Source organism: Monodelphis domestica, chromosome X (assembly GCF_027887165.1).
Source record: "Monodelphis domestica isolate mMonDom1 chromosome X, mMonDom1.pri, whole genome shotgun sequence".
NCBI classification, from domain to species: domain Eukaryota; kingdom Metazoa; phylum Chordata; class Mammalia; order Didelphimorphia; family Didelphidae; genus Monodelphis; species Monodelphis domestica.
In genome coordinates this window covers 64,557,924-64,585,489 of record NC_077235.1, presented here as the reverse complement: position 1 = coordinate 64,585,489, position 27,566 = coordinate 64,557,924, and the positions used below count along the sequence as shown (strand labels likewise).

Sequence of the window (27,566 nt, the reverse complement as noted above, 5' to 3'; positions counted from 1 at the left end):
CCTGAAGTGGATGTCTATTGTCTGGCGAAGTGGGACCTTCCCTCAGGGGGAAACTCTCCTGTGACAAGGTCAAAGCCTGGGGTTCTACCACCCAACTAGATAAACTAGGGCTTCTAGATTCCCACGTTAACATCTCCATGTTTCTTTGGCATTGACTCTGATAATTATTCCCTCTAGTCCTTGGTCTAAATATACACAAATTCAGGAATGATTCTCACTTAAGGAACCATTTATTTCTTATTACAATCAGTTTCATTTGGGGGGGGGGTTGTCATCCAGTGTGAGCCAAGTGCTCATGTACCTTCTGACTCTAAATGTATGATAGACAGCAAGCCTCCCTGTAGTCTATGAGTTATTGTTTCTTTTGATTCTGACTCTTGACCCATGTTTCCAAACATATACTTCATTGTTCTTTCGTATGTCCAACTTTGAATTCAAGTTATCTTCTATTAAAGTATATGTTGGCCTGATTTAGACTGCCTTAAATTCTTTGTAAAATGTCTTTGTCTCTTCATGCTCTATGACAAATGGGAACTCATTTTAAAATCTTTTTTATGGAGATCTTTTTGTAAGTGCTTATTATCAGCACTGCAATACACAATGACCAAATGTCCCCTGAAGTGGTATTCCTTGACACTACCAGATTGCTAGGTAAAGCAGACTCTGCCAACTTCATTATTTGTCTCTCCAAGGAGAACCTGCAATCTATTCTTTCACTTAGCTTCAACTTCCTTTTTTCTTCTGGTTTCACTTATTGCAAAACTGTCAAGATAAATCGTTCACTTCCTCCAGCAGTATGTCTAATCATCAGCCACTGGATAAGGATGTAGTACTTAAGAGTTCTAATGGCTACATTCATATTTGTAAATTTTCTAAAACTGTGTGATTCTTAGAACCCTCTGTCCCCTCTCCTACCATGCTTGCTACCATTACTTCAGAAGCAAAAGAACCACACCTGAAATCCAGTTGGTATTTTCTTCTGTTTCTTGAATACTTAGGAGTAAGAAACAGAATCATTCAGTCCAGGTTCTTGATGGTCTTAGACTTGAAGCTGCTTGCCAGTGAGGTACCAACTTATTTACCCAGTGACGATATCGGTGTACAAAGCACCAGGCATGGTGAGTCAAGATGCTACATGACAAGTGGACATTTGTAGCTGGTGTCATGTGGAAGGACTCTAAATTTTTAACTGGGAGGAGGATATCATAGATATGCACCATTAGGAAAAGACTTGATTTCCCATAATGCCATTGACCTGAATCACATAGGCAATGAACAAGCATTTTCTAGAAAGGGTACCATTTGAAATGGAGAACTGATCATGCGGTCAAGGTGAACAGGCTGCTAGAAGTACCTGAGTCATCCAGGAATTGTGAGAGCTGGGAAAATCAGGTGAACTGTTGGGAAGTACAAAATTAGGAACTGAAACAGTTGCAGGCCGGGTATGTAGGTGACATATCATACATCTCCCAGGTCAAACAGATGAAAATGGAACATAGGGTCACTACATTCACCAAACCTCACCAACTTCACAGATGCTACTGGGGACTTCCCTTATTGGTATTTTACTTATAGAGAGACAAGGGGTGACCCTCAGTGAGACATGATGATGACAATGGTCTTTTCCCCTTCCTACACAGGCTTGGCTGTAAGTCCCATTTCTGTTCCTTACAAGCTTTGTATGCTTTGTCTCCAGGTAACTCTTTTAAGGTTTTAAGTTTCAGAACAGGTGCTGATTTTTACTGTGCCTCCTGACTCTAAGACTAGAGATGAGTTTCCTCTCTAGGAGTTCCTTATGCCAATGAAATCAGAGATTTGGTTCAAAGATGCTTTTCCTTCCAATAATAACAGACTTTGTGGTACATTTTCTCTTTGTTCAAATGTTTGCTAGAAGCTTGATGCTTCCAGGATGTGTGAAGAGACTTATTAACCCTAAGAGAGACTTAGAAAGGAACCAACTTCAGGTACTCCCAAAGAGATTTCTGGGTGGGGGTAAAAATGAGTCAGTCCTATTGTTTGAGAGAGAATTTGCCCAAGACTGAGCCCTATCAGTCTTCTTTAGGCTCTGGGTTTCTTCCAAGCTTGTCTATCCAACCTGCTCTCCTGCTAAACCCTATTCCCCCTTCCTCTGACATTTATGCACAACATAAGAACATGTGGTATAAATGTCCTTTCTTCTAGTGTCCCATCAGTCATTCATTAAGTCTATATGCCTATTCCCATCTTGAGTCATATAAGAGATACAAGGGGAAAAGAAGGCACTTTGCTAGATAGTGTAGTGCTTAGAGTGTTGGGCCTAGAGTCAGGAATATCTGAATTCAAGTCCAGCATAAGACACTGTCTATCTTTGGGACCCTGAGCAAGTCATGTAACCTCTATTTGCCTCAATTTCTTCATGTAGAAAATGGGAATAATAATAATAATAGCACCTACCATCACCCAGGGTTGTTGGGAGTTAGATAATATTTAGAAACTATTGGCACCATGGCATTTGCAAACTTGGCGCCATGCTTGGCACCTGGTAAGCATTTAATAAATATTCATTTCCTTCCATCCTTCCTTCTTCCCTTGAAGCACCTATAGTCTAGATGGGAAGAGGAAACTAATATTTATGAAACCTTTAAAGAACAATTAAGATAGAAATTATGTGACTGTAATTCTTAGTGTATCAGGCATTCAGAGAAGGGGGAAGTTGTGTGGGTAAGAAGAGTGGGAAAATTTGAGCAGTTGAGCCTTAAAGGATGGATAGAATTCAGATAAAATGAGAGGAAGTGGGGCAAGTATTCAAGATGGAAAAGGAAGAAGGAATATGGCATAAATAGACTACAGTGAGGATAACCATTTGACTAGAACAGAAATAGTAGCAGATAAACATCTATAGTGAAGGTGGGGCCAGGCAAGTGAAAATCTGGCTAAGGAATTTCAATTTCTACCTCAGAGCTGTGTCCTTAAGCTATTCGTTTTTGTCTGACTCTTTCAGATGGAGGGAAAGGAGGTGTTCAATTCCTTGGTTATTCCTCCCCCCAACCAGAGATTAGCAAACTCACTCTGGGGAAAAGGAATCAATTGCATTCCTGTGGGGCAAGTCCTTCCAAACAGGACTGCTGCCAAGGTGGGGCCATTTTAGGCCTTAAAACTCTTGATAGTGTCTAATTCAGATTTTATTTTCTTAATAAACCCAATTTCTCAGGAAATCTATTTTTGCCACCACTGAATTGACTGCATGGCTGGCTAATTTTTCATCCTCAGGAATTAAATTCCCTAACTAGTGCCTTGACCAATGTGAAGGAGAATAGGGTTATATTAATCAACCTAATCAAGATGCAAGACCAATGGTGGGAAAAAAAGGCAGAAGAAATCCAGCACTTTGCTGATACGAAAAACTACAAACAATTTTTCAGTGCCCTCAAGACTCTCTATGGGCCATTAAAGCTCACCACCATTCCCTTGCTATCCTCTGATGGTGACACTCTCATAAAAGGTAAAAAAGGCATCAGATACAGGTGGAAAGAACACTTCAGTCTGCTTCTGAAACGACCCTCCTCAGTCGACCAAAGCGCCCTTGACCAGATCCCCCAAAACCACACCACTGAACAACTTGATGTCCCTCCTTCAATAGAGGAAGTCCAAAAAGCCATTAAACAGATGAGTACAGGCAAGGCACCTGGTAAAGACAGGATTCCAACCAAGGTGTACAAGGCCTTAAATGGAAAGACTCTTCAGGCATTCCACAAAGTGCTGACCAGCATATGGGAAGAGGAAGACATGCCCCCAGAACTCAGAGATGCCTCTATCATAGCCCTATACAAGAACAAAGGCTCATGAGCAGCCTGTGACAACTACAGAGGCATCTCACTACTCTCCACTGCTGGAAAGATCCTCGCCCATATTATACTCAACAGACTCCTGTCATCTGTTTCAGAGCAGAACCTGCCTGAATCACAATGTGGCTTCCGACCAGATCACAGCACCATCGACAATGGTCTTCACGGTGAGGCAAATGCAGGAAAAATGCCTTGAGCAGAACCTGAGTCTCTACATTGTCTTCATAGACCTGACAAAGGCATTCGACACAGTGAACAGGGACACATTGTGGGTGATCCTTAGCAAGCTCGGTTGCCCAGCAAAATTTGTCAAACTGATCCAGCTCTTTCATGTTGACATGACAGGGGAAGTCCTATCTGGTGGAGAGACTTCCGATCGCTTCAACATCTCCAATGGCGTGAAACAAGGCTGTGTCCTCACTCCGGTACTATTCAACCTATCCTTCACCCAAGTATTACGACATGCTGTGATGGATCTAGACCTGGGCGTCTACATGAAATACCAACTGAATGGCTCACTATTCGACCTTCGCTGCCTGACTGCAAAAACAAAGACAACAGAGAGACTCATCCTGGAAGCTCTCTTCGCAGATGACTGTGCTCTCATGGCCCACCAAGAAAATCATCTTCAAACCATTGTGGACATGTTCTCTACCTCAACAAAACTGTTTGGTCTGACTATCAGCCTCAGCAAAACAGAGGTGCTGTTCCAACCTGCACCAGGGAGGCCAATGAACCAGCCGTGCATTACAATCGATGGCACGCAGCTTTCTAACGTCAACACTTTCAAGTACCTGGGCAGCACCATCGCCAACGATGGGTCCCTAGACCATGAGATCAATGCCAGGATCCAAAAGGCCAGCCAGGCACTCGGGTGGCTGTGTTCCAAAGTCTATCCCAGATATGGGTATTAATGAACAAAGTCAAGAGATGGAATGGAGGGGGCAGCTGGATCGCTCAGTGGGTAGAGCCAGGCCTAGAGATAGGAGGTCCTGCGTTCAAGTCTCTAGTGAATCAGATGTTTTTTTTGGTAACTGACCAACAACAAATGCATTTTATAATTTTTTCATTTTATTGTTAGTTAGGCAACTGTTGTAGAAACTCATTTACTAAAGCCAGCCTTTCCTTTTCTCCCATTTTCATAGAGAACACCATTGAGAAGCATAAGGATTATTCTCATAAAGAGGAATGAGATTGGCCACACGCTAACTGAACTCAGGCTATGCCTTGTAGGGCATACATTTTTCAATCAATCTCTGATCCTAGATTGTTTTCTTGGGAGCTGCTAATTTCACTTTTACTTCAGGGCAGCAAAAATTGTGGTTGATTAAGGACCCTGGTTAATTAGATTCCGCTTAAATGAGGTTTTACCTTCATTCCCATTATTCATTAATTAATTTGGAATCTGTGATTATCTCGATTAGAGAAGGGTTGTTTTGCTATTAATCATCATGTGGGGAAAGGCTCTGCTAATTAGTTAACAGCATAACCAAGATTGCGAGGAGCAGGGGGAGTGGGAGGGTGTTTAACTAATAATAATAACAGCTAATGTTAGTTAGTGACCCTACTGTGTGTGGGGCACTGTGCTAAGCACTTTATAATCATTATCCCATTGATCCTCACTATAACCCTGAGAGGTAGGTGCTATTATTATCCCTATTATACAGGTGAGGAAACTGAGAAAAACAAAGATTAGAAGCCTCACTCAGGGTTACATAGCTAGTAAATAGCTGAGGCCAGAGTTGACGTAGATGCCAAACTTAGAGTAAAAACATTTCGAATATTTTAGCAGCACCCACATGCATACAAGCTAAGTTTTAATCACAAATTACCCATCATTATTTGTTAGTCATTATTGAGTTATTATTTTTTATTTGATCTATCGTTATTACTTATCAGTCATTAGTTGTCAGTCTACTAGGACATCTACTTGGTAAAACCTTGGATATCACTAATTGTGGTTATTATATGTGCTTAAAATAAATGGTCTTATTAAAGGAATATTCAAGATTCTTCTCAAGTCATAGCAACCTTGTATTATTGGCTTCTCTCTGTGCTGTAATATGAACTCTTTTAATACAATTCAATTAAAGAAATATTTCCAAAGTACTTACTGTGTGCAAGGCACTATGCTATATGGTGTGGACCCACAATTATATTATACTAGGATATTCCCACACGTACCCAGAGCTGATCGTCATGGCCAGAAAGATTCTTCTTTATGAAGGCGCCATAATAGGTAGCAATGTTCCTATGATGGGAATATTTCTTAAGCATGTTGATTTCCATTTTGATTTCCTCTTCTTCATCCTGTGAAACAATAACAGATATTGGGTTATATTGTCAAAGACTCCGGATCACTTAGCTGTTGGCAATCAAAGGAGAAAGAAAGCCTAAGAATTGTACTGGGTCACATTAGAGGGCCAATGAGTTCTATATGATTACTGCCTATCCTGTAAAGTAATAAAGTAGAGAGGTGTCAGGAGGCAGAATTTGTAAGTCATGCTCTATTTGGTGTTTTAGGGGACATGAGTTGGCATAGATTCAGTCCTTAATCCTATGGGAATCCTATTCATTGGTGTTAAAACCATCTTTGAAAGCTTTAAGGAATATGCCTATCTGGGGACAGAAAGAGCTCCCTTACTGAAAATTAGGATACCTAGATTCTAATTCTGCTGATTGGCCCCAGACAAGTCACTTAATCTCTCCTGGTGGAAGGATGGCACCACTAAGGGTGCTGCGATAAATATCTTGTTCTATATAGACCTTTCTGACATTTACCTCCTTGGGATATAGACCCCAAAATGGGATTCCCACTTTGAAATTTATGAACAGTTTAGTGATTCATCCCCCACAATTCCATATGGCTTTTGTAGAATGGTTACATCAATTCACAGGTTCATCAACAAAGTATTGAGGCATTTGTCTTCCTACAACCCTCCAACACTGATTAGTTTCATTTTTTTTATCATTGCCAGTTTCTGGGGTGTAAGATAAAGGCTCAGGGCTTTTGATTTGCATTTCTTTATAATTAACTATTTGGTAAATTTTTTTATAATGTTGCCAATCATTTGCATTTCTTCATCTAGAAACAGTTCAAATTTTTTGACCATTTATCTGCTAAGCAATGGCTCTTGGTTTTATATAGGATACCTCAAAATCCTTAGTGCAATTTTAAGTTTATAAGTTATTAAAGCTTTTGAAATTGGAATACCACCACTAAAGACGAAATCAAGTGGTGAAGTGGTGGGATAAATGGAATTTCAAGACTCACAATCTTACTTGCACTGAGCATGTAACAAAGATTCTAATAGTAAAAGTAGAATAAATTTAGGTTTGTTTTACAGCCAACTCAGCCTAGCTCTGACTATCTCTGCTGCCTTCCTTAGATCAGATCCAACTCCTCAACCTCCCTAAGTTATTAAAGATTAAAATTATACTAAGGCTTTTGGGATACCCTCTATAATCACGTCAATTCCCTACATGTGTTGAGTGTTGGACTTTTTCAGACACTTGAAACAAAACTCATTGCCTTCTCTCCTCACAAATGACAGTTTCTGTTACTCTGGTTACAATGATTTTGTTCATGAAAAAGCTTTTTAATTTTATTTAAACAAAATAGTTTATCTTATCTTATCTTATTTTCTTCTAACTTTTTTAATGACATGGCCTTTTATATTCCTCTGCATATCCACTTTGAGTTCATTTCAGACCATAATGTAAGCTGTTAGACTAAATCTAAATTCTGACAAGCTGCTTTCCAATTTTTAGAAAATTTCTTGTTGATTCCTTTTGCTAGTAATTTTTTCCTTTGGTTTATTAAGTACTGAGCTTTAATTGTTTCTGGGTCTTGCTTATCTATTTTTCCCTTATTGATCTTCTTTTCTATTCCAATATAATAGAATTTGATGAAGGAAAAAATAACCAGTAATAACTGTGAATGTTAATGGTATGAACTCATTTGATGCTTACTGCTTTATAATGTAGTCTGAGATTCATTACTCTGAACTTCCTTTCTTTTATGTTAGAATAAGTATTCAGAGATATACATTTTATTTCAAGGATTATATTGGCTACATCCCATAAATTGGTCTCATTGTTATTCCATTTAAAATAATTACTTATTATTCCTACAGTTTTTTCTCCAATAAAACCTACTCAGGTATGTTATTGATATATGAAAGTGACACTAGGTTGTTGAAGGTGTAAGTTCTAGCAGGTTTAACCACTCTGGAAATACTTACAGCACTCTCCTAGCAAAAGACTATATGTACAGGGCAAAAAGCAGCCTAGATTAGTATGGAGAGACTTGTCACTAGTAGGCAGGTCACATGGAATCATGAAATAATAATTGCAACATTAGCTTTTTGGGATTCAGCAAAAGTTTAATATATTATACTCCAACCTTAACTCTGCATGAATCACCATGTTTTAAAGTATAATCCTCGTGTAGTGTGGGTATTATTTTCTAAGTCATTTTATAATCTTTTTACATTTTATCAGTGAGTTCATACCATTACCATTCACAATTATTATTAACTTTATTTTCTTCCTTCCATCAGATAAATACTATTAAATAAGCTCTAAAAAATAAATCATCCTTAGGCATCTCCAGAATGATTATTGCCTCCCTTCTTTTTACCCATCTGTGTGTATAGCTTGTTTTATAAGAAACAATGCCATCTCTGCCACCTTCCTTAGATTCAGATATCACTCTTCTACTCCTCTAGATCAGCTTGTTAATTTTACTCTACCTTTAGTACTGAAATCCTTTTTATAATTCCCTTGTCCAGTGCAAGTAAGAGTATGGATATCAAAATGCCAGGTGTCCCACCACTCTACCTCTTGATTTTGTCTTCAGTGGTGGCATCCCAATTTCAAGAAATAATGTTCCTCTCCTCCCTCTCCTCTAAGGTCTTTCTTGAACACCAAATCCCATGGATTTTCTCTTTATTCAGTCAACCCTTAGATGAACCAAGATATCAAATGGTCAGTAGACTTGTGTTCTCTTTTGTTATACAAGCAAACACTAAAACATTAAGCCAAGTGTATTTGTTTCAGGTTATGAGGACTAGATTATTTTTCTTAAGTTTCTTCCGTATGCTGTATTTTTGTTTCAAGCACAGGGCTCAGGTCTGATTTTCTCAAAAGGAAGGCTTAGGGGACAACTGGTGGCTCAGTGGATTAAGAGTCAGGCCTGGAGATGGGAGGTCTTGGGTTCCAATCTCTCCATAGACACTTCCTAACTGTGTGACCATGGGCAAGTCACTTAACCCCAATTGCCTAGCTCTTACTATTCCTCTGCTTTGGAATCAATACTTAGTATCAATTCTAAGATAGAACGTAAAATTTTGTTTTGTATTTTTAAAAGGAAGGCTTAGAAGTCATTAATTCTATCTAAAAAATCCCTCCCCTTTCCCCTTTAAGGTTAAGTCTTAACTTTGCAGGAAAAATTGTCCTGGAGTGCAAAGCTATTTTTCATTGCTTCTTGGTTTCTTTCATTTCTTTCCCTGGACAATTCAGATTGGAGTTCATTGGTAGATGAGCTATCTTTTCCTGGCTGCTTACAATATTTTCTCTTTGACCTAGATATTCTGGAGCTTGGGGACTAAATTTCTGGCTACGTTCATCCTATGGTCTATCTTTGGTGAAGTCCTGAAGATTCTCTAAATCTGCATTTTGTCAACTAGTTACAATATTTATGGTCAATTTCATCTTATGATTTCCTGAAATAAAGCACTTAAAACCTTTTTTTCCAAATCACAAGTTTCTAGAAGGCCAACAATTCATAGATTGTCTCATCTAATTCTGAATTCCTTGTCAATTGTCTTAGCTCATTATTTCACATGTTATTTCAATTTTATTGTCTCTTGATGGTTCAAATATTTCTTGTTGGACCACTAGACTTTTGTATTTCATTTTAATTCTCTTTTAAGCATATATACTTAAAATTGTATTTATGCCTTTTGTTTTTTATCCAGTCATTTCTAAATGTCCACACACACAATCATACATTAATCCTTCCCAAGTAAGAAAGAAAAACAGTTCGGAAAAACAGACCAACGAAATGACTGTGTATGAATAGCATATGCAATATTCTTCATCCTCTCTACCTCCCTACTTGTCATCACAATTAATCTGAGTCTGACTTCCTTAAGTACTGATTTCATCTACATTATTGTGATCACATTGTGTATACTGTTCTCCTGGTTCATCTTACTTTGTTCTCTACCAGTTGACATAGACTATATCCTATGTTTCTCTGAATTTCTCACAATCATCATTTCTTCAATGAAGGGTCCAATTCACAGATATATCATGATTTATCTAGTCATTTCTCATTCAATGAGAACCCATTTTGTTTCCAGTTTTGTTTGTTTTTCTTTTTTTTTGTTACCACACAAATGCCCATTGCTTTGTTAAATGGGAACCCAAATAACTATAGTACAAAATATATGATAAGGAAGTAAGCTCTATAGATAGTATATCCAACTCTCGCCTCCTCTCCTTTTCCTTCCCTCCCTCCTTCTCTTTTCCCCCTCTTTTCCTCCCCCCCCCTTTCTCTCTCTCTGGTTGTGGTCACAGGAGAATTCACTGAGCCTAACTCAGGAAATGGTGCCCCAGAGTGCAGTGTTACAATGAGGGAATGGGAAGGGCTGTAACTACAACCAATATCCCATCAGGAGGAGGCAGCAGCCCACAGTGAGGACTTACTTGGTGTTATTCTGTCATGTCTGACTCTCTGTGACTACATTTGGCATTTTCTTGGTAGAGATACTAGAATGGTTTACCATTTCTTCCTCTAGCTAATTTTACAGATGAAGAAACTGAGGCAAACAGGATTACACAGCTAGTACATGTCTAAGGCTGCATTTGAACTCAAGTTTTACTGACTCCAGGCCTCGCACTCTATCCACTACACCACCTAGATGCCCCTGAGGATTTACTTAAGGGTAAATAAACTTGGCACTTACTCTACCCCAGCTATCGCATTGTACCCCAGCACCAAAACTGTCTTAGGAGAAGTGTTGGTATATGATGGTCTGAGAAGCCTTTGGGAGCAGGAATAGGGTGGGTATAAGGGGCAGGAGAAAGACTCAAAAAAACTAATTGACAAAAATATATTCGATCAAATGAGAGAGACCTGTTTCCTTTTTGTTGGTGTGTTCCTAGTGCTTAGCATAGTACCCAGCACATGCTTACCAAAGTAAAATGGACTTCTCTCCTTACCTAGTACTAGTCTGAGAATAAAGATCACATCCTGCTTTGGTCCTGCATTTTTTTCATGGAAAGTAGCATTATATAATGGAATGAACCCTGGCTCTGGAGTCAGTCGACCCATGTCCAAATGCTGCTTCTGATACTTAGTACCTGTGGCCTCTGGAGCCCTTCCCACTCTAAATCCCTATGATCCTGGAACCCTATAAGTAAACTTCCACTCTTTGAGTTTCAGTTTCCCCCTCTGTAAAATGAGGGACTAGATGGCCTCCAGGGTGTCTTCTAGCTCTAGATCTAGGATATGATATGTGACCAACTTTAGGCCAGTCACATTTCCCTGGGCCTCAGTTTCCTCCAATGTAAAATGAGGGAGCTGATAGATGCTAAGTCCCTACCCAACCAGAGTGGAAACTCTTTGAAGGTGGAGGCTTGCATTCTCTACTTCTACTTTAAAGCATAAGAAATGTCTTCTGGGGTTCCTCAGGTTACACTCCTGAAACAACTGCTCCCCTTCTCTTTGCCTGGACCAGTAATGAACTTGAGATCTAAGAAACACCTGGGTATTTTTTTCCTGCCTGTAAACTCATAATGGATGGGACACTGAAAAGTCATTTCATAGGATTATAGATTCAGAACTGCAAGTGCCCTCATACATCAACAAGTCCAAGCCCCTCATTTTATAAATGGAGCAACTAAGGTCCAAAGAGTTTAAGTGAATTGTCTGAGATCACACAGCTAGTAAGTGTTTGAGGTAGGATTTGAACCCAAGTCTTCCTAACTCCAAGGGTAGTACTCTATCCACGCACTATACGACTTCCTTTAATAGAGCAAAGATCTTATGATCTAAGCTGACATCCAGATTTTCCCTGTCCCTACTGGGAAATGATGAAAATGATTCATGGGTTTGGGACAGAACATTCATTTAGAGAGCAGAATATTATTCTCAATTTAAACTAATAGTCCTAATGAAAATGACCAGATGCTTATACATACAGGAACCTGGCACCCAATTCATAGAAAGAGATTTAACTGCTCTATTAACTAGAAAAACACAGTTTGATATTAGCAAAATGTGACTTTTTTCCCTCTTCCAAGACAGACAACTGACACTAATCATCCATGGGTTAAATGCTCCCAAGGTTTCATGAAATCTAGTTCAACATCTCTCAGGAGATAGTAAAGCAACTAGAACAGCCTTTCATCAAGCTGGAAGTAGGTGCCCTCTTGTTCCATCTTTTCATTTTATGGATAAGGCACAGAAAGAACTAGGTGAAATAGCTCATAAGTAGTAGCAGGGCTGGGATCTGAACCCACATTCTAAGGCACTGCCTCCAAGTCCATGGTGTTTTCAGTGATTCAGTTTGTTAAGTGCTTACTGTGTGTCAAGCATCATGTTAGGGATTAGGGATACACAAACAAGAACAGTATAGTCCTTTGTTCTCAATAAACTTACACTCTGGGGTGAGAGGAGGCTGGGGTGGGGGAGAACAATATCCACACAGATAAAAAACTGTGAAATACCTACAAAGGAAATACGAAGTCATTTGGGGGTGGAAAAAGGTAATCTAGAAAAGCTTCCTATAGGAGGTGACACCTAATCTTAGCTGTGAAGGCAGCCAGGGGTTGTAAGAGACAGAGGAGAGAAAGGAGTGAATTTTGAGCTCAGGGGACACTAAATTCAGAGGTATAGGGCAAGCAATGTCAAATAAATGGACAACATTCCCAAGTGCAGCTCAGACCAGATTTAAATGTAAATGGGAAATATTTAACAAAATAAATAAAAATACAATAAAATATAACATGATATTTTCAAAATAAGTCAATCAATATGTCACCTGCATGGACCCTTACATTCAGGTTAGTTGCACCATTTTCTATTTGCATTTGATACTCCTGGTATAGTAAAGAAATTGAAGGTCATGTATAGGAGTCATTTGGAACACAGACAGAATGAAGAGGAATAATGTGCCATCAGCTTGGGGAGAGAGCCTGGACTGAGACTGTGAAGGATTTTTAGGGCCAAATAAAGGCATTTGTTTTTGATCCCAAAGGTAGATTTTGGGATCCCAGAGGTAACAGAAATCATGAAATTTCTGGAGCAGGGGAATAACTTGTGCTTTTGGCAGTGTGGAAGATGGATCAAAGTGAAGAGAGAGGATACAGAGAAACCACTTAGGAGGCTTTTGTGATAGATCAGGCTACAGCGGATAAGGGGCTCGACTGCAGTGATGGCTGTATGTATAAGTGTAGAGAAGAGGTCATGTGTGAGAGATCTTGGTAACTGATTTGCATCTGGGAAGTGAGGGAGAGTACTGATTTGTGTATGACTGTGAAGCTACAAACCTAAGTGACTTGGTTTTCATTTGCAATCACTAAGAATCCCTAAATGCCACAATTGGGATGGACTCATTTCTCAGATGGACACCCTCCTCTGGGACTGACTTCTCTACCACTGGGAAGATCGTATCATCATGCAAGATCCCATCAGCCTTACTATTTCACCCAGATTTGGTCCTCTGATTAGAGGGTGGGGCCATGAACTTCAAAGGCTTCATTTAAGGAAGGGGTTGAGCTCAAAACATCTCATCTCTCACCAGACTACAGGACGCTGAAACTTCTTGGACTTCTCTACCTTGGTTGAGTATTTTTCTGCCCCACCCTCCATTTTCAGATTCCTTTTGTGTATTGTCTTTCCCTATTAAATGGAAAGTTCTTTGGGAGTAATGATTTTGGGGGGGAGGGACAAGGTATTTGTATCCCCAGTGCTTAGTACAGCACATAGTATAGGATAGGAATTTAATAAATGTTTATTAACTATTGGCTATTGAAATATGGATCTGGAGTCAGAAACCTAGGTTCAAATCCTACTTCTGCCCATTGCTATCTGCATAAATTTGGCCATCCTCTTCCCTCCTCCAGGACCCAATGACCCGATTTCTACAAAAAAAAAAAAGGATAGGACAAGATGGCCTCTGACTTTGCTTCCAGTTCTATATTGATGCTTAGAGGACATTTGGTTTAATCCTTTCATTTTACATATAAGGTAATGTGGGTTTTAAAGTGTTGTGGCCAGAGGTACTGCATCCCCCAATGTGCCTCAGGGATCCCTCCCTACTACTTCCTGGTGTGGAATTGGTCTTGAATGGGCCAACCCCATACTGGAAGAGGGACCACACCCCCCTACTTCCTGGCGTGGGATTGGTCTTGAATTGGACCAATCCTATGCTAGGGAGGGGCCACACACCCCTACTCCCGGGCACAGGATTGGTCTATATAAGGACCAATCCCATGCCTAGGAGGGACTTTGAATTGAACTTGATTCAAACTTGATTCAAAGTTTAGAGAATTAGTGAATTTCAGCCAGGGGAAACTCCAATTGTTTTTCTTTAATAACTTTTTTTTAAAAGGATCAAAAGGGTAGAGTTTTTCTTTTAGCATCTTCAGTAACTGGGGCTAAGAGAGCTCAAGTGATTTGCCCAAGGTCACACAGGTAATTAATGGAAAAAGTGAAATAGGTAACAAAAAGTCCCCTCCACTGGAAGAGAACTGAAAAACTACCCAGTGGCTAAATGAAAAGCACCCATTTTTCTAACACTAACTCATAATTACCCCCTGAACAAATTGGAAAAAGACTACTTGATTCAATTAACAACAGTTTGGAAAAATATGCATATTTTAACAGATAGATTAGTTGAGAATTTTCCTTCAGGGTCCATGAAGGCCAATTTGACCTTTGCAATATTCATGTTCATAATATCTTTGGGAGGCAAAGTTACTCACACCACTCTGGATCACAGATGGGTCAAGATCTCAGTGCCTGGCAACATCTGAGACATCACATCATGAACTATGACACCATTTTATTCATGTCAGCAGGGATAGCACTGCCAATTCAACTGCCCTACTCTCTCACCTGTCAGCAGCTCCAACAGGACTGAGGAGACAGTAGGCCCTGACTGGAGGCAGAAGAGAGGAAAGAGACTAGAGGAAACCAGGGCTGGGCAGCATGGCTGTGGGAAATTGTCCATTTACTATTTCTGAGAGCAGATAATCAATTAGAAGTAGACCAGGCAGAGAACTTAAAGTCATTTGCATCATTTGTCTATGAAATTTTAATTTTAAAAAACTACAACATTTAATTTATTATTAAAGCCTTAGGGTTTGAAAGAAAAAAACTGTCTCATTTTATATGTTTATTATGATGATGATATTTTTAACGTCTTGTTATGTCATTAAGTATATATATATATATATGTATATATATGTCTGTACATATATATATATACACTTATACATACATATAACTGTATTATTAGGATTAATTAAACTGTAGAGCTAATGAGGACCATTTGGAGTAATTGGGATCTTAGCAGCTAAGGACAGGGTAAAGAATAGTGGGTAAGGTTTCTTTAAGGCCATACAGAATCTTGGGAAGGGTGACTATTGGAATTCTGGATAGCCTAAGTCATTTGGGGTTTTATAACTGCCAATGGACTCCTGGAGGTTATTTTTTCCCTATGAGGAGGCTGGTGTTCTGTTCCCTGGAACACTGAGGAAACTCAGTGGCAGGTGAAGGAGAACAGGTTAGAGTTTCTGGAATAAGTTTGTGGGGGTAAATCAGCAGAAAAGAGAAATAGAGAGGCTGATTTTCCTTTGTGTGGCTGCTGAGAGGGTGAAGCCATTTTGTGGCCTGTTTAGGCCAAAAAGCCTAGCTAAGCCCGGAAGGGCTGGCAATGGGCAGAGAGAATGAATAACAGAACTGATTTAAATCTGAAAGAGATCCAAGGAGACAATAAACTTATTTATTATAACTAAGAGGATTATAATTTAGGATAATTTATTTAGAATAAACCCTGGGAATTAGTATAGATTAAGGAGTGATAAGGCTGGGGGGGGGGGAACCCAAGCAAGAAGCAAGTTCTCTCAAATTAGAGGGAAGTTGGTAAAACTTTAGATCCCTTTTTAGATTAGGGAATTAATCCTAATCCTCACACCTTTGTTTAACTTTACTTATCTTTCCTCAAACCTTTTCTAATATTATTAGAGGTTGTTGGGGTTTTTTTTATATCTGTCTCTAGCAGTTATCCTTGCATAGGCCATAACAGTTACATGGAGCTTCAGTAGACACAAACTATTAGGCACCTGCCCGATCTATTACAAGCAGTAAAAGATACTATATCTAATTTCCCCCCTTAACATTCCTATATTATCATTCCTGGCTGTTCCTAATTGCAACAGCATTCCTTTTTGCAATATTCTTGGCAAGCTAAACAGAGACCTAAAGAATTGATAATAGTATCTATAACAGATACAGTCAGAACTTTTAAAAAGGTAATTTTTTCCTTCACTGTCATCCTAGAGGTCATTAAAGAGCCAGCTAAGTCAGAGCCACAACCTAGAAGCCTGCTTCAATAAACACCATGTACCTGGGAGTTATACCCAAATTTTTTACTTGACTATTCCTTCTTATGTTAAGGGAATAGCATTACCTAACTGCATGATGGGACTGCTTACCATTACATTATTGGATTTTTTTTGAGCTATATACCATTAGTAGTGGGTGTAATACTATTATTGTTACTGGTGAAGATGGTACTCTCCTATATCTTCAACCAATTTAAAGAATTGAAACTACAACAAATAAGACTTAATGAATTTATCTTAAAAGTGAATTACCTGGAGTTTATAATACAAAAATATGAGACAGAGAAAATGGTACTGATAAATAAGAGGGCACAACTAAATTAGAGAAAGAAATGGCAGAACTAGAGAAGAGTGTGGGCACTTTTTTCCCTTTGAGAGAGATTCCAATGATGATTCCTGACCATGAATTAGTCAATGTTAAATGGCACAAGGGCTTTACCCAAAGTGATATAGATAGTTTTTAAAAAGAAACTCCATATTTTGAGGAGGAACCAAGAGCAGTTAAAAAGAAGTTCCAAAAAATAATTAAACATTTTAATCCTGATTACAATGATTTTGATATTCTTTTAGATGAATTGCTAACAAAATGGGAAAAACAGAAAATCATTGCTGAGACCAATGAAAATGATAGTATCCCTAATTGGCCTTTATCTAAGCCAAATTGGAATATTAATTTGGATTATGGATATTAACAATTGATCAGGGCAAGACAGGCAGTAATCCAAACAGTGAAAAGACTGTTCCCAAAGTGGACATGGACATAATTCGAGAGAGTGAAGCAAGAAGTTGTGTAAAGAATACCACTTTTTCTCTATTTTCCTAGATAGATTGATAGGCCTGGAGGGAACTTTGGATTGTATTGGACATATGTAAGGAAAGGGACATAAGGCAATTAAGGAGGCAATTTGTTAGAAACACTTGCCCTAAAGTATGTAATTATTTTAGAAGTCAATGTCCAGACTGGGATCAAATAGAACTGGATGATTGAGGAGAGTAGCTTCTTATGTGTACCAAGCTGACAAAGACAAACAAGAAGGGAGAAATTAAATAATTAAAGATTTAAGAAGGGAAATTAAATATCTCAAACTAAAATAAAATAAGTCAGATAAACAAGAAAAAACAATTGCAGTACTAAGGGAATATAGACCACCAAGACAGGTCTATTATCTACAAAGAGGGTTTAACAACCAAGCCCCAGGATGTTATATCTCCGGGGAGACCAGCCATTTAATGTGTGATTGTCAATCATGGGGACAAATATTTAGGCAAAATGGTAGATACTATAATAATTACAGACAAAATGGAGAAAATAATTTCAGAGGAAACCCTGGCAGGAATTACAATAGATTCAGAGATAATGGTTTTAGAGGATATGGTTTTGACAATGATTATGGATATGGGAATAAAAACAAGAGACCTAGCTATACCAGTGCATACAATGATAGATACTATCAAGGGACTGCCAAGGCTTCAGATATGGAGACAATGCAAACCTATATAAAGAACAGTGCAAGACCAAAATACTCCCAAGTGGCTAGTGGCAGTACCCAAAAATATGATTCTCAGAAGGGAGCACAGGGTTGCAATCTTCATTATGAAGGTTTCCTAAGGGGAGTGTAACTGAATTTGTTGCAAATGAATATATATAAACTAAGACTTTGGAAAATGAAGAAAATGAAATAAGTAATGTAGAGACTTAAGGACAGGGAGAAATATAAAGCTCTCCTGATCCTGAAGTATTAACACCAGTGATTCCAGCACACTCCCCAAGAAATAGTACTGAACCTCATATTACCCTAAAAGTTGGGTGTAATCAAGTATGCTTGATACTGAGGCAACTAAGTCTGTGCTAAAAGAATCACCAGATGGAGAAAGTGATACTATGGGGTCAATGCATGTTGTGGGAATATCAGGTATACCCTTTGAGGTAAAAAACCTACCACCACTTATGGTATCCCTAGGTCCCCTGAGTGTGGAACACTCATTCCTATTAATGCCCAACTCCCCAGTGAATCTTGTGGGGAGGGAACTTTTATGTAAATTGAGGGCAACAATTGTGTGTACCCCAACTGTGAGATATCTCTAGAATTACCAGAGGAGTCATTAGACCTATTTCCAGTGTTATTTTTAGACAGCTTATATACAGAGAAGGAAGAGAACCTTATTTATGAAATTCCTGTAGATATTCCTGAGGCTTTATGGGCAAATAGTTCAACAGATGTGGGGCTGTTAAAATCCACTGTTAAAATTGTTACTAAGGAAGGTCCACCCCTATTTATCCCACAGTACACATTAAGTAGAGAGGCCATTGAGGGAATAACACCAATAATTGAATCCCTCATACAACAGAAGCTGTGTAGATCAGAGTACAATACCCCAATATTGCCCATTAAGAATTCTAAGTTGGATGCCAATGGCAAAGTTGTGTATCACTTTGTGCAAGATCTCAGAGCAATTAATAACCATGTAGTTAAAAGACATGCTATTGTCCCAAGTCCTGAAACAATAATCTCATCAATTCCCAGCCATGCAAAATATTTTACTGCAGTAGATTTGTGCTCTGCTTTCTTTTCCATTCCCATTTATGAAAACTCACAAAAGATTTTTGCTTTTATGTGGAAAAGCACACATTCCTATATTATCATTCATTCCTGGCTGTTCCTAATTGCAACATAATTCTTATTTGAAACAGTATATACATATACTTTAAGTATATACATGTTATTTTAAGTATATATGTTATAAGTTATTAAGTATGCACACACACATATATTTTAACTAGGAAAAATTTGACTCCCTTATACTTTGGGGGAAAGGATAAAGAAGGATAACTGTGTATCTTCTGGGTATATAAAACTTTGAAGTCTATTTTTAAGTTATACCTATAAAACTTCAATATATTAAGTTAAAAATGAAAAAAATCCAGGCAAACTATTGGTTTTTAAATTCTGTGACCTTAAATAAATGGTTTCACCAAATTTTATGCAAAACTGATTTTACAGAGGAAGTAACTGAAGATCAGAGAGGGGAAGTGCCTTGCTCTTAACCAGCAAAATCAAGATTCAGGCCCAAACCTTCTCTCTCCAAGGCTCTGTACCACCTCCATTACTTTGTGGCACACAGCAAGAACTCAGCCCACCCAGGTGGTACAAAAGAAAGTCATACTCACCTCTGTAACACTCATGACTTTGACAGCTGCTAACTGACCAGTCTTCACATGGCGACCCTACCAAAAACAAAACAAAACAACGTAAATCCAAACTGGAGTCACACAGCTGGGCAAATAAATCATCAGGAACCAAAGCAAAGTCAAGAATCAGGTCAAATACTAGGGTGGATTCGTGGACATCATAAGATTGGAATATAGAAGGGTGAACTCAAAGCTTTCTCAGATATAGCTGGCTCTTCTCTAAATGAAAGACCAGGGATGTGGATGAGCAGACAGGGGAAATCAGGACCTTTCCCCATGATTTGTAGTGTATGTGTTTGTGTGTTTTCCCTGCCTACTCATCTACATGAATGAAGAGAAGACAGTTACAGTTGGAAAATTGGGGAATTTGATCAAGCAATATCATTACTTGTCACAGATCACAAAAGTTAAGAGGGAAAGAATCCACATGTTCAAGAATAGCCATATTAGCACTTTTATGGTGACAATGAACCAAAAATAAAGTGAGTGCCCATTAGCTGGGGAACAACTGAACAAACTGTAGTGTATGAATGTAATGGAAAACTTTTGTACCATATGCAATGACAAATATTACAAGTTCATAGATTTTGTGGAGAATTGGATGAAGTAATGCAAAGTGAAATAGACAAAACCAAGAGAACAACTTACAGAATGACTACAGGATTGTAAAGATAAATAAATCTAAAAGACTGCATAAGTCTTCTCAATTTAATGACCAATTTCAGAAGACTGAAAATTAAATATGTCCACGATTTCCAGACAGCAAAGGCATAGAGGTACAGGATGAGACTTACATTTTTAGACACAATTTATGGATTTACTTTGTTTAACTTATTTGTTAAGGGTGAGCTTCTCTTTGGACAAGGCGAGTTAGTGAATCGTGATAGAAATGAAAGAAAAGCACCAATGAAACACTTAAAAACATACAGAAGAAATTCACAAATGGATAACAGCCATGGTCTCTAGGAGCTGCCCTGGCCATAGCTTTGAGAGTCTTAGACTAGGTGTGACAGCAAAGGCACTAATGAATGATGGGAAGACAGTAAAGAGTGTCAGCCTGGGGTTAGGCATCACAAGGAACCGCTCTGTCTGGCCCAGAGTTGTGTTTATTTTTATAACCTTCAATGGTTACATATTTTCTTGGCACACAGCTACATTATTCAACATATATGTTCAGTGCAGATAATTGGATAAGTCATACATTAATTTTTAACAAATCATTTCATTAACATTCTGTGATTATTGTACATATTATGTTCCTATTGATTATGACAACACACACAAAGCATTTGCAAATGATAAATGATTTCTCATCATAGGGAGGATAGCTAGAGGTCAGATCTCAGTAACCTGTGAGGTGCTTGGACTTGAAGACAATCAAAGAAAATCATTTGTTACTTTTAATAAAATTGATAATCAATCAGGAGTTCTTAGGAAACAAAAAACAAACACTGTAGCCAGGTTAAGGGACCAAAGGGTAACAGAAACACAATTCAGTTTCAGGTATTCTTTAATATTAGGCTAATCATTTTTCTAGTGTTTCATGGGGGGTTCCCAAGACAGATTGCTTATGTTTTAGCTGGTGAAACAAGTCACTGAGGCATGGTGTACCAGCCTCTCCCTAAGGTGATTAATATACTGGCTTAGGAGAACTTATTCCTGGCCTATACATGGGGGTGGAGAATTTTGAGTGCAGCTCTGTTAGAAGTTAACCCATAAGAGTCTTTTAGGTTTGATTTTGTAAGTATGATCTTTTGGTAATATTCTGGGGGGATAATATGGAGCATTAGTATTAATCCTGCAAGTATTTTGCTCTCATATTATTTTTCCTGAAGCTAGGGAGAGAACAATAATCATAGCAATTCCAATAATAAGGGATGTTAGTGAGAGAAGTCACACAGAGGGGGTTGAGTGGATGTCTCCATCCTTCCTAGTAGTTGCTTTGTAGCCTCCGGTTTCCACAAGTGACCATGTCAAAACATTGTGGCTTGATGGCCCCCTGCAGATAACTGTGTTAGCACTGCATTTGGATTAGGGTACACATTAAATAATCTACAGATAATAGAAGTTCATAGTTACATATACAAACCTCTCTTTTAATACTAAAATTTTTGTGCTTATCAATTTAAGTTCATAATAAAAAAAGACAATTAAAAAAAGAACCTGAAACCTTGGTGAGTTGTTTGGTAGATATTGGCAAATAGCCCTCACATCTAGCTTTCATGGGTTAAAGTTGTGAGGCACAGAAAATGTTCACCATGAAAGTGGAGTGAGATAGTCTATTCCAAGCCCAAGGACCAGGATAGTTCAAAGAAGAGAGAGATTGACTTTGCTGGATGTCTCTCTGCTCTTTGTTCTGAAGAGTTTGACATTAGTGTCTGAGATGTTCCTGCCAGGGAGAGGAGAAACTTTCTATCTAAGACTCATATGGCAGCCCGCTCTTTAAAGGGGAGGGAGAAGGGACATGATGAGGTTGGGGGGTTTTTCCATAGGGAAGACTTTCTGATGGTCCATGATGAGTATCACTGACTTTTTTAAAAGGATTATAAAAAGCCTCTGGCTTTGAACTAAAAGAACCTGTTAGAGGCATAGTCCTATAGCCAAAGACTACAAAGTTGGAAGTAGAGTAACAATCAGCACAGATTATTCATTCAGCAAAGTAGCAGTCTGGTATAAACTATATGTCCAGTGAAATAGCATCCAATAGAACAGTGTCCAATGGAGACAAGTAGAGAGAATATTGCCCAGTGAGAGCAATACAAAGACATCATTCAAAAAAAATATCAGCAGTTCTGCTGTTGGGGTTGTAAGTTGCCCCACTGTGTACGGTCGATAGACACAGAAGTTCCCTATGCATGTACTATATCTCCAAGTAAATATGCCAGCCACAGTTTTTTACATGTGTGCCTTTCCATGCAAGTTCCCTCTTCCCACCAATGTTGTGTATATAAAGTGGTAGAGTATGCTTTTGGTTTATGGGGCAAATATTTTATTGTTACTTTCTTATCCTATTTTCATTAAGTCTTTTGCTTTGAACAAACTGCATCCTTTGACTATTAAAGGTAAGCACATCAGTGAGGGCTCTTGGTTTTAGTGGATATACTCACAAACTACCTTGGTAGAGGTACAGAGGTAGCTAGGTAGTGCGGTAGATAGAGTGCTGGGCTTGAAACCAGGAAGACCTGATTTTGAATCCAGCCTCAGATACTTACTAGTTTATATAATAACACCTACCTCTCAGAGTTGTTGAGAGGATCAAATAAAATAATATTTAAAAAAACATTTAGCAAAGTGCCTGTCATACTGTAGGTACTTAATACTCATTTTCTTCCTTCCTTCTTTAAACCTCTGGGGGACATTCCCTATAATGTGGAGGAGAGCCTTCTCTGGATACTACAAATACATAAGTCAAAGAAATATAAAATTATCACTAAGTTCCCCTTCCCACCCTACCCCACCAGTAAAAATGTTAATTGTTCACCTCAGAGGTTTTAGCTTCATTATACAACCAAATAACTATATTTTTCACTTCATATAGATTTTGGTGTCATAATAAATCCTTTATATTTGAAGATCACTTTACAATTTTCAGAGTGCCCTTATAGTTATTAAATCATTAAAATCTAACAATGCCCATGAGGTAAATGCAAAACATAGCAAAAGGAAATGTAAAGAAGTCTAGGAGTGAGAGTAGAGGCACTAACAACCGTAGGGAAGGGGCATGGGGCAGGGTTGGGGGGTCAGGAATGTATAGGAAAAGGTTTTTGATTTGAGCCTTGAAGACAGCCAGGAATTCCCAGAAGATGGAGGAAAACATTTGAGGTGAGGGGAAGAGCTTTTAAAAAGAGATGCATCTAAGAGAATGGAATGTCATATGGGGAACAACGAGAAGGACATTTTGGCTCCTGGGCTGTTAAAGGGCATGAAGGAACTTGATACATAATAAGTCTGGAAAGGTAGACTGAAGCCAGTTTACAAAGGGCTTTAAATAACAAATAGAGGAGTTGAGGCTAACTCTATGACTGTGTACAACTAGGTGACTTGAAATAAGGAAGTTTGGACAAGGAATTAGACAGGATAATGAGATCTAATTTGGACATGTTGGAGATAATGTATAATTAAACAGTTAAACATTTTTTTAAATGCTTACTATGTGCAAAGTACAGTGCTAAATGATGGGGATACAGGAATGAAAAGCAAAGAATCTCTGCACTCAAAGACCTTGTGTTCTAATGAGGGAGACAGCATACAGAAGGCAATGGTGGAACATCCTGTTCAAAATGCCCAAAATGAAGTTGGTGATGTGAAACATAGCTCAGGAGAGAGATCAAGGCTTAGAAGGACAGATTTGGGAGTCGTTCACATACAGGTAATCATCTGGAACACATGGGATCTGATGAGATCTCAAAGAGAGAGTCTAGAGAAAGAAGAGAGCTGAAGACAGATCCCTGGGCTAAGCCCAGAGTTAGAGGGTGGGACATAAATATGAGGAGTGGGCACATGGGAAGGATTAAAACCAAGAGAGAATAGTATGAGTAGGTCAGAATCTGCAGAGAGACCAAAAAGGATGAGGATTGAGAAAAAGAATGAAAACTATCAATTAAGAGAGCAGCAGTTACTTTAGAGCCAGAAGTTTCAGGTTGGGAGACAGACTAAAAAAGTTGAGATGAGAGTAAGAAGAGAGGAAGCTGAGACAATCGGTATAAAGAACTTTTCCTAGGAATTTGGCTGAAAAAGGGAGAAGAGATATAGAGGGGACAAGACACTTGAGGGGACAAAAGTGACAAATAAGGGTTTGTTTTATGGGAGATGTTTAGGCTAGGAGAGTTGTGAGTGTGGTTAATGACAATGGGGGAAGATTGGGGTTTACAGCTAGAGAGAGGATGCCTGTGGGACAAATATGAAGGAAGACACAAGAAGGATCAAAGGTACAAGTAGGAAAGTTGGCTATCAAGAGAAAGACCACCTTTCCCTCAAAACCTTTCCCAGCAGTTTAGGGCCAAGGCCACGGATCCCACAGCTGGGTTTTTGGCTGGAGGCCCTGACAGATTTCTTTTTGCCAAAGCCATGTGTGTTCCCTGAACTCATTCTGGTCCTCCACACTTGCTTCACACGCAGGCTGGAAAAGAATGTGCATGTTTGAACTTGAAATACTGAACATGAAGATCTGGGAGCTTGGTATCTTTCACAGGCTCTCAAGCTGTGCAGATGAAATAAAGGCAATCGGATATAAGGAGGAGCAAGGTGACCACTTAAAATCAAAATCAAATAAATAAAAATTGTAGCTCAGCAAAGGAAAAACTAGGATTGCAGGCCATACACAGTGTTCAATGCTCTTTCTTTATAATAATAAAAATCATTTGGGGCTCTTGTACTCTTTCCCCCATATACCTAGAAATTCATTTATCATTGCTGTCTTGAGATAAATTCTTTGGAGATTTCCAATTACTCTTGTAAAAAAAAGTCCTTCACCCTCCTTGGTCACACAGTACTTTCAACTAGATGATGTCTGAAGAGGTCCAGAGGACCTGATGTCCACGTATCAATGGCACTTCTTCTAGATGTCTCCTGTGAGGGGTGTGAGTCCTCCAGAGTTTTATCACTCTTCATTTCAAATGACTTCAATCTCAGTGAGCAAGCTTCCTCTGGCTGCACCATACCTTTAGTAGGGGGAATAATCTATATATGTATCCATGAGCTTCAAATATTTTTTAATGCCACAGCAACTCATGTGAAACCTATATGATAGCAGGTTTGTTTTCTATTGTCATTAAATGGGCTCTTGTGATTTGGGGGATTTCAGTACTTATTTGAATGTGTATTACCTGTTTTCTACTGTTTTATAAAGCTATTTTCTTACTGAAAATCATTTGCACTCATACTGTGGATCACAGCCAAGTTAAAAAGGAAATGGATCTCATTTTGGGGTAAGAAATCCTTGTATTGTGCCTCTCTGTGGGCAAACACAGTGTGTCACTGATTGTGAACTATATACTTTTGATTTTTTAAAATTGTATCATTGTTTTTCTTTGTATGTGCAATAGAGTATTTGAATTTTTCTCTCTTTTTTTGTACTTGAAGCACATGTTAACAGTATTAATGTTTTTTTTAATTTTGCACTAATATAAGTTTACAATATCCATTAGCCCTAATATTAATGCATACCTAAAAGCTTTAGACTATGAAAACCTGCCATTGATTGTTAAATATTATGGAACTCTGATTAATGATTGTGTCTGATTCCAGAAGAAGGGACCACAAAAGAGGCATCATACAGTGCTAAGAAGCACAAAGTCAAGGAGACCAACCAGTCCCAATGGGATTGGTGAGAATTTGCACCAAGACAGAGGACTTGTTTTGGGGTTTGAGGAAGTGGCTGTTTGATAATGTCAGATGCTGGATTTCCCCATGCCAGACTCAGACAAAGTACCTCAATTTGGTTGTGTAAGGAATTAAATTAAGAGTTTGACAAAAATATGTGAGAATTCTAAAATAACATGGTGGTCACCGATTATAGCTCAAGTCAAAATGACTTGTAATAGCTTTTATTTGCAAAGAGGTAGAAAGAGTAAAGGTGGAGAAATACAAAAAGAGGATAGAAAAGATGTCTATCATACTAAATATTGCTCCCATGCTCAGCTCAGCCTAGCAGGGCTTGTTAACCTTTGTCAGGAAGACCCAGAATTCCACCCACATGGCCTCCTCCAAGAAGGGAAGGTCTCTCTGAAACTAATCTCTCTCCAGACAACAGGAAAGGAAGGCCAGAAAATCCTGAACCACAGGGAGACTGGATGAATGAATGAATGGAGTACAAACTGAGACCCAATAAAGTGAGGACAACCAATGGAAAGAGCAGACACAAGGACCACAGTAATGCAAATAGGAGGGATAAGAGACTATGACTAGAAATAAGAGATAAGAAAATGCTCTTTCTTTCTGGGGGGTGACAGGGTGGGGGGTGGGGGTGGGCCAGAGTTATAGAACACTGCCTGTACTGATGCTTCAGACTCTGTTGTTAGCTTTGCTGAATTGCTTTTCCCCCTCTTTTGGGGGATAGAGGCTACAAGGGATAACTCAATTCATTGCATTGGGAGGGATGGAGGTTATATTTAGAAATGAAGGTGATATAAGCATAAAAGATACCAGTAAAAATAAGTAGGGTTTTTTTAAGGGAAGATCTGGAGGAAACCTCTTCCCAGTCTATAGAAAGATGCAGGAGTGCCTTTAATGGGGAAATTAAGTGAAGGGGTTAAAACATTACATTCCTTTGGAGTTGTATTTTTATTTTAAGGAGTTCACTATGGACTAGGCACTGTCTTTTAGAACACAAATAGCTTCTGAACTGGCTCTGATGAGCTTTTTGGAATTCCTTCTGTGTTATCATGCCACATTCCATACATGGGCTCAAAAAAGTCATCTGCACAAGAACACGATGGAAACAACACATGAAGAGAGACAATAGTATATCAGAAAATGATCTGGGGGTTTCAGTGGACTTTAAGTCAATGAGTCAAAGATCGGATATGGCAGCTACAAAAATCAAAGCGATCCTGGGTTGTGTTCTAAGGTACAGCTGCAAAGATTAGGAGGGTGATGGTCTGACTGTCCTCTGCCCTAATCTGATGATGTCTGGAGGACTGAGTTCAGGTCTGGATGCCACGTTGGATAAAGCTGCATGGCTTAGTGAGGTGAGTGCTAAAACTGAGTATACAAGGGGCTTGATTTACATATTGCTTCTGCTATTTCCTGGCTGTATGACCCTGAGCAAATCACTTGGCCTCTCTGTGCCCATGTCCTTAACTATGCAATGCCATCTCACTAGGCTGCTGAGAGGAGAAAATATACACTTTGCAAACTCTAAAACAGTGGCCTTCGAGGATGGACTCGTTTGCTGAATTGAACTAAAAGTA

At 38.7% G+C, this 27,566-nt stretch overlaps 1 protein-coding gene across 3 annotated transcripts in view; it reads right to left on the bottom strand.

Annotated features, from left to right (window-relative positions):
- Window positions 1-27,566, bottom strand: part of NRK (Nik related kinase) — a 257,667-nt gene that overhangs the window by 137,440 nt on the left and 92,661 nt on the right. For all 3 annotated transcript variants that reach the window (XM_056809266.1, XM_056809265.1, XM_056809267.1), the window contains exons 3-4: window positions 19,636-19,692; window positions 6,009-6,134 (exon numbers count right to left, since the gene is read on the bottom strand). In XM_056809266.1, coding sequence (XP_056665244.1) covers window positions 6,009-6,134; window positions 19,636-19,692 — 183 coding nt within the window. The remainder of the gene's footprint in view (window positions 1-6,008; window positions 6,135-19,635; window positions 19,693-27,566) is intronic.